We start from the raw sequence: 9040 nt of genomic DNA, 5'->3' as shown, positions 1-9040 counted from the left end.
GGATTAGGTTGACCGTACGATTGACAGTTGAACATGGCAGGACGCTATCGACGCGCAACGGATCTTCTGGACCATCGGCCACGATCAAACGGGCTAACGGCCTCGACCAAATGGACCAATGGCAACGATCAACCCGATCATGGGAAACCGGACCAAATGACGCCCTTCCTTTGCTCCGGTCCAAACATTCCTCCGATTCAGAAGCCTTCATGCACGTTCTTGTTCCTTTCTTCCTTCGGTCTTTGATCTTACCGGTTTAAGATATATCCGATTTTTACCGTATACAACTATGATTTTAAAAAATGGAATAAATTAAAATATTATTAGAAAAGTTAAAGAAATTAAATGTCTATTTAAGGAACTAACAAGAAATTCTAGCACTATATTTCATTCGTTTCGTTAATTCAGATTTTGTAATTAAGTGCATTGCATTAACAAAATTCAGATTTTGTAATTAAGTGCATTGCATTAACAAAATTCAGATTTTGTAATTAAGTGCATTGCATTAACAAACAAGATGACAATTGAAATTTTGCTTAAAAAAAAAAAGCCAAATTACAACAATTTATATTCTTTAATAGTACGAATACCAGTTTCTAAAATAAACTCATTTTCACAGACTACCAAGACAACCTTTCTTTAATAGTAGGAATACTAGTTTCTAAAATAAACTCATTTTCACAGACTACCAAGATTACCTTGTGTTCTAGTTTTTTGTGCCGTAAATGAAGCTCAACGCTATTTTTGATTTCTTAGGCGGACGTCTGGATCCACTTTACTTCTAGATGACCCTCATTTTCACGGATTATCTTCTGTTCAGATTTGTGCAAGGGTTTTTCCCGCTTTTCAATGGAAGGGTTAAATCATTTAATTTTAACAATTGTACAGCTTCCCACTGAGCGTAAAAGGTTTAACATTAATGGAGGTGCACAAAAACCTTAAAACAACCCAGGAAATACAATTGTACTGCTCTGTTCCCCTTTTACCCTATATTGCTACGTTTAACGTTCACTTGGAGAGGAAAACATGCACTGTGTTACGTAATAGAGAAAAGCAACAACATGCATACATGAAGAAGAGATTAAACCAAAAAGACAACTAGATCATTCAAGTTAAAGACGAAATACACAAGGAAAAAGACAAACGTCGGGCCTGCTAAACTACAGGGTCTCCATTGCGTTAGTACCTAAGACTAAAAACTGGAAACAACAAGCATCCTGAGAACGTAACTAGACACATAAAAGATAAGACCCTTTTATTATTAACACAAGAAAGAGGACCCTATTATCAAACTTGTTTAACCCTTGGTCATGTACTTGGACTCGTCTATCTCGATCCCTTCACGTTGGGCACGCTCACCACCGGACTCATCGCCCGTGCTGAGACCTCCTTTGCGTCCCATTTCCTGGTATCCTTCACTCCCCAGCTGGTCCTTTCTCGTCTGCCCTCCTCGGCTCCTACCTGTTAATATATATGTAAAAATAAAGATGTGTTTAAAAAGTTTATATATCAATATATTCTTCAAGTTCTGGGGATGTTTAAACATGTTGGAATATCAAAAACAAAAAGTAGGTAACATTTTTAATTAAACTAATTAAATCCCATAAATTGAAAGAGCAAATGAGTACTTTATTGTTACTTCCCAGTAGTACGCTCATAAATTAAATTTTTACAACACTCCAACCTCCTGAATATACTAAAAGGAGAAGAAAAATCACTTTTGTTTTAAATATTTACCGGAAAAAGTAACTTTTGAAAGTACTGAGACGTCTACTTTAGAAATATGTAAGGAGAAGAAAATGAGTATAAAATAATTACCCTCAGCAAGGTGCTCCTGAGCTTCAAGACTTTTGCCACCAGTACCTCCAGGAACTACAGTTTCTCCTTCCTTTGCCCTTCGATCCATTTCAGACCTTTTCTCTTGCTGTGACGACATGATTTCTTTTGTCTGTTTGTAAGCTAATTGATTAATATCACGTTGTTGTGAACCAAAACAAAGTTAAGATTTACTGATGACGAAAGGGGGTACTTTGCTGCTAATTTATAGGAGGATAATGGAGTTAAGGAGTTGACACGTGGAGATTGACGCGGCGGTTGAAAGAGAAGAGATGAGAGCAACTCAGCCTTTGATTCAGTAGGAAGAATGACACGCGTCTACAAGAGTGATACTATGCTTACACGCTAAAAGTTATAAAAAGCACGAGAAGGTTTTCGAGTAGTAGCCAACAAATCCAAACCGAGTCTAAACATCACAGGTACCTGACCTTCCAAACAGTTCCTACGGTAGCGTTGCTAGTGGCATACACCGTTTCGTTTTCGTGCCTATCTTTTGTCACACTCAATGTTTACATTTATGTCTATTCCATGGTATTTCAAATTAATAGCCATTTCGCATTATCTTTTCAGCATGTCACCTTAGATACAGTAGGCAATATGTCCGAGCGTTAAAAGAATATATTTTACATAAAATATTATGAAATGCATGCTTAATTAAAATAATAAACTTTCGGCTTATATGTATTTTAAAAATAATCATCAAATTTTTCAATTTTATCCAATAAAATAATTTTCTTACAAAAATAATACTTATTTAATTTTGAAGTGCATAAAAATATATCAATATTATTGAATCAACATTTTACACGCCTTTGACCTATGTGAAATGCTTTTAAATATGAAATGAAAAAGGGGTTGCCCCTAACGTATAGAAAGGATTTAAATGAGCGCTCCTTTCACCTATTGCACCCCTATTGCTCTTAATGTTAATTTTTGGGTAAAAACGTCCGACCCCAATTATCCAATCCTTCCTTTTAATGAAATTATGAAACTACATCGGTATAACTTTAATTAAATACGTGATATTGATCCACCTAAATATTAGACGCAATCCATAAATAACCCCACCCATTTGAAGTTATTATTTAACTTAGTTTAGTAATAATTTTTTATTTGTTAATTAAGAATGCAAAGTTCTAGCTAATGGATAAAATTTTCAAGATTACGATTTTACCAACAGTCTTATATTTATTCTACTAGTTGTCTTGACATAAATAGCTTAGTTTAGTGACTCTTAATAGCTCCTATGCATGTGCGTTGCATGTATATTCTCTGATGCAAAATTTACACAAAAATGATAAATTTTACTTGAAAACCTGTTATATATATATATTTGAGATAATTGGATATTATTTTGAACATTCAACAATGAAAAAATTAAAATAAATTAATTAGGTATTTGTTGCTTTCACTTTATATTTTTAAATGATTCTATAATTATAGGATGTTATGGTACAAAGTGTTCTTTGTTTTTTTCCATTGAAATATTAATTTTAAAGAGATTTGACGGGGTAAAAAAAAGAAGATATCTTATGAATCAAGAAAAGTAATATTGGTGGCGTCTGCGGATCAAATTTTGTTTAACCCCATTACCTTTTCTTGTGGTTCAATCTTTTTAAATGAGTTAACAGGAAAATTCAAATGTTAACACATATTTTTTTTTTCATTTTATTATTGCTAGTGACATAATTAAATGTTAAAAAGTTTGGGTGTTAACGTGATATACCATTTTTTTAATTGTTTTTATAAGGGTTAATTACACTAAACACTCATTTACTATGATTCAGTTACGGATAGACCCCTTATATTTTAAAATCAAGCAATTACACCATTTTTATTATAACACTTACACCCCCTATAAGCTCTATTTGTAACTAAATATATTAAATATAATTATTAAAAGATAAACTAAACCTATAACTAATACATGTTTACGTAAGCATGTCGTTTGTACACTTATTTAAGGATATTTTCTTATTCCTGCTAATGTACTTATAAGTTCGGTTTACATCGTAATTCGTATAGTAAACTTCACTATTAAGAAACTTAAAATCAAAACTAATTTTTAATTAGTAAGTATCTAATGGACGTGTATATGCACATTAATTTTTTTTTGTATATATATATATATATATATATATATATATATATATATATATATATATATATATATATACAAAAAAAATAATGTGCAATAATACTAATAATAATAAAATAGGAAATAAGTTATCTATTACACAATTAAATAAGGGGCAAAATATCTTATTTTCAATGGTGTAATTGAGCTCTTCTAATAGAGGTAACAAAAACATCGTGAATTCAAATTGTGTTTAGTTGTTCTCCAAAAGGAATCAAACTTGTAATTGAGGAAATTTTTTAATTTCATATAAATACCAAAATACTCAGCGAACGAAATTTGAGTTGAGTCCAAGTTTAACAAAGTCAAGATATTACAATTTTATTCCATGTCTAATTATTTTGTGAAGAAATAATTTAGCTTTTATGTCACACCCAAACCTGGGGAAGCGTGGCCGGTGCCTTACTTGACCCTGAGCGTACCAACTAAACTCATATAACCTGACCAGACACAACAATCTGAGCCAACAAGGCCAATCTGTAACACAAGTATGCCATCTTAGGCTGACAAGGCCGTAATCTAAATAATATATAGATGACACCTATCTCACTGAAATGGGATCACCCATAAGCACCTATGTGGACCGACAAGGCCACCATGCATATCTACAAACAACAAAATCCAAAACAAAAATATACAAGGGTCGACAAGGCCACTATGCTGACATATTGTTCATACAAGACAAGTCTACAAGCCTCTAAGAAGAACATAATTGTACTGTGGTCTGGACAGGGCCCCGGCCTACCCATCATGTCTATATATGCAAAATGACTCCAACTTTGGACCTGGTAACTCCGGATGAAATGGAGCTTACCAATCTAGCTGATACTCGGCAACGTCTACTATGGAGGTCTGTCTATATCTGTCAGGATCTGCAGGCATGAAATGCAGCGCCCCTAGTAAAAGGGACGTCAGTACGAAACAATGTACCAAGTATGTAAGGTAACTCAATAACTGAAATTGAAACAGCACTGATATGCATCATATACTGAATATAAACTGAGGAGTCAATGATAATCTGGAAACATATCTACCTGTACCTATCTCATGTCATGAATGCAATACTGAAAATAAACTATTCGGCCTCATGTGGGGTCCGGTGTGTAAGTGCATAGCCCCGAAGGCAAATGTAAATAGTCCCCAAGGCAAACTATATCTATGTATAGCCTTGAAGGCAAATTGTATCTGTGTATAGCCCCGAAGGCAAACTGTATATGTGTATAGCCAAGGGCGATTTTAGGTGCAAATGTTGGGGCACTGTCACGACCCAGCTAGGGGCCGCGACGGGTATCCGGGGCTAGCCACCGAGCACCGCTCGTTCTATTGCTCATCTTACTCATTTAATGCTCTTTTATCAATTTAGACTTAGGACATAAGAAAATCCTCTTTCATTTGAGAACATAAAAATACTTTTATATACACAAGCCTTTGGGCTATCAAATTAATATATATATATATATATATGTATAGCAGCAACTCGTGAGATCATCTAACCCACACTGCGCATCTACGAGCCTCTACTGGAGTGCTAAACATAAGGACGGGACAAGACCCCGTCATGCCCAAAAATACATATACATGAATATACACAAAAGAATCTTCATAAGCACTTCCGAACAAAGGAGTGCTTTCAATCAGCTGACAGCTACTGCTGGTCTGGGTCGAGCTCTCCTCCCTGTCTACCTGTGGGCATGATCACAGCGTCCAAAGAAAGCGGACGTCAGTACGAATATTGTACTGAGTATGAGAGGCATAAACAAGGAAATAAGGCAATGATATACAAGAAGTATCAAAATGGAATAACTGTATCTGACTATCAAGTGTAAAAGAAATAATGCATGCTGGCTTACTCATAGTCATCATCAGGTCATGTGTGCATAAATATATAAGCTGCCCGCCCATATAGGTACGGTGTAATAATGTATAAGTTTCCCGTCCATATCGGATCGGTGTGATAATCATAACATTAGCCTGCGTCCAGGCCTCCCGCGTCCGGGGTATCATCTCATGCCACCCACTAGTGGTGTCTGCCCATGCCATTTGGCCATGGTGTATCGTATAGCTGCCCGCCTTAGTGGTGACTGCCCGGCCAAGTAGGCGCGGTGTTATATCATCATCATACATGCTCATCATAATGTGCTTATCATAATACATGCATAATGCTTATGAACAACTTTACTTTATCGGGGTGACGTAAGGTCGTGATTCCCCCAATTTTATTATGGAATAATCATTGACATTCTGCCTCACCTTGAAGGAATTAACACATAAGGTGAGTGTAAGCAATAAATAACATCATGTCATATCTTTTATCTTACATAGCTATTCATAGACATAGGCTTGTAGCCTTCTGGAATATAGGAACTCATGAAGAGGAAGGAAAATCATGTTAGAATATTCATGCCATTCGAAAGAAAGGACTAGCCTCACATACCTTTGACGTTTAACTAAGCTATCGTTTGCTTGTTCTCCTTCAATATCACGTTTCTACCTTCAAAAGAGAATTCGCATTTACGTTAGTTAATCGACTATAAGAACGCGCTACTATTTCTAGGGAAAATTGGGCGGCACTTCCTTGCTTTATACTGCTTTTCCCATATGCTATATCAACTCCCACACGCTCACAACAATATTCACAATATCGCAATCAACAATCATCATTTATATACATTGACCACAATCCACCATTTCTCTTCAATTTCTCCACATTTATGGTTAGAGCTTACTATCGCGTTTCCTCATATCTAATACTTATTTCATGGTCTAAATGTCATTTATAACGTATTCATAATCACAACACTCCAACATTCATAATCCAACCCAACTACTATCCAACCATGACACTATTCACTCATAAATGACCCATTTCCTATGTCTTTTTACAATTCAAGTATCTTAACCTTCCAATACCTTAAACAACATGTTTTAGTCATGAAACTTGCCTTAGATGATGGTTGAACAAGCCTTGAATGGAATTACTCCTCTAGCACCAAAACCCTACTTCACTTCCTTTGGGTTTTCTTGAGAGAGATGAACTTTAGCTAGGTTTCATACACTTTGTTTCATGAATTTGGTGCTATTGATCATGGATTTCCTTTGATTTTCTTGTAATGAAGAGTGGAGAGTATTCTAGAGGCTTCTAGAGAGAAATATCGTGAAGATGAAATGAATTTAATGAGCTTGGGTCTCCTTTTAATGACTTCAAATCTGATCCGGAATGAACAGTAGTTGAAGTGCACAGTGGTCGTAAACCCAGTTTACGGTCCGTATTCCAGTTTACGGGCCGTATATCATGGTCGTATTTAAGCATAACAAAACCATAAAGGTATGCTAGGGATCATGGCGATTTACGATCGCAGTTTACGGGCCGTATTTCAATTTACGGTCCATATTCCAAGTCGTATTTAACCATTTAAACATTTGACAGAAGGTTAAAGTTTTGCGAGTTGAAATACGACATGGTGGTTTACGGGCCGTATACCACTTTACGGTTCGTATTTCACTTTACGGTCGACTGGGCCAAAATGCAAATCTGCGACTTTCAAGTCTTCAAAACCTATAATTAGTCATTGTGGAGAATAACCTATCTCTTGTTCCCATTGCCTTTGAAATCTTACTTAGGGTCGTCAAACGTCATTCCCTTCTAATTAAAACACCATACTCGTATTCTTCGTTAGTCTATTCGTTGTACATTCACGGGGAAATTTACGAGGTGTAACAGGCACATAGACACATGGTCTCTTCGTAAAACTAGGTATATTATGTGTATTTTTTAAAAATTAGTATAATACTATCTGTTGGAACCCATGCCACAAAAAAGCTAAATGGTGCATGTTACATTCCGTATTTTCGTGTGTTAAAAAGCGTGCAAGGTAGACGACATTAGTAGCGGAAAACGAGGTTATCCACAAGCCTATAGGTGGTTAGAAGGATAAGTATGGATATGTCGTAAGGATTAGAAGTTTAACGAATCAGAGAAGATTAGTTTCTTCGAGATTCAACATTTATTTGAATGAAATACGGTCCAAGCTATAGTAACACCGTATTTTTGGACTAGGAAATTGAACCGTCCAACAGGAGAAAATTTACCCGAGCCCGTAAGATTTGGTCATATTCATGCATGGAAATCAATAACTCAGTCCCGAAATGATTTAAGACGGAAAACTGTGACGACGATGATTGCAATATTTTATGTGTGGCAAAGGAGGTTATGGACTAGTGCTATATCACATGAGTATATGAAGTGTGTTAAAAATAGTTACTATTTAAGTGAATTGAGATCAAGAAATTATATTGGGTTGTTGAAGAATTATTATGTGGATATGATCCACATGTGTTGTGGACAAGTGGTGTTAAGTGAATTTAAGTGCATGCACATCAGCAAGTGGTGGCAAGATTAGATATTGATTATTAAAGGAATTTATTTAGAGTACTACGCGTGTCAAAGGAATGTAGTAACATATATACATATCTTTTTCATTCTTTGCAATGTAGCAACACTTATATATCATTTTCATTCTTTGGAAAGGGATATGAAGAGAGTAATTATGCAGCACCTCCTTAGCTGCAAAGGGAAAATATAGCTCTTGCTTCATAGTAGCAACGTGAGCTCCAAGCATAAGGAGGCGGAGTATATTTTTTTTCTCAAAAACAACATACGTGTTTTGCGCACCGCTTCGATCTCGTTGTTTCAATGGTCGTCACAATGAGGATTATCATTTAGTCACAGGGACTCCCGGTACTATCATAAACTCAAAAATTGATCGAAGTAAAAGTTAGCACGATTTTGACATGATTTCCCTCTTCGTTAATCCGGTGTGCTTGCGTAGCTCGACTCAAGGGTGTCAAGTGGGTCGGGCCGTAAGTTAGGGGGCCGGGCTTGGAGAGGGAAAAGGGTGTCCGGCCCAGCCCACCCCGGATAGGGGCTACACCTCGGGCTAACCGGGCCGGGCTTTTTTTTTTTTTTTTTTTCAAAGTTCTAATACAAAAATAGACATTTACATTTACTAATAATAATAAAATTAACATTTACATCTAATGATAAAATTGCTAAATTAAAAAAAAGTT

General features: G+C 35.8%; 1 protein-coding gene across 1 annotated transcript; it reads right to left on the bottom strand.

Annotated features, from left to right (window-relative positions):
• Positions 1 to 1081: 1081 nt before the first annotated feature.
• Positions 1082 to 2022, bottom strand: LOC132609052 (em protein H5-like). The gene is made up of 2 exons (XM_060322880.1): positions 1819 to 2022; positions 1082 to 1461 (listed from the first exon to the last, which is right to left on the bottom strand). The coding sequence occupies exons 1-2, from the start codon at positions 1934 to 1936 to the stop codon at positions 1298 to 1300; spliced, it is 282 nt and encodes a 93-aa protein (XP_060178863.1). The 5' UTR covers positions 1937 to 2022; the 3' UTR covers positions 1082 to 1297.
• Between the last annotated feature and the right edge of the window lie 7018 nt (positions 2023 to 9040).

Source organism: Lycium barbarum, chromosome 9, assembly GCF_019175385.1.
Source record: "Lycium barbarum isolate Lr01 chromosome 9, ASM1917538v2, whole genome shotgun sequence".
NCBI lineage: Eukaryota > Viridiplantae > Streptophyta > Magnoliopsida > Solanales > Solanaceae > Lycium > Lycium barbarum.
Note: the sequence above shows the minus strand (reverse complement) of the source record. Positions and strands in the feature narration are given on the sequence as shown.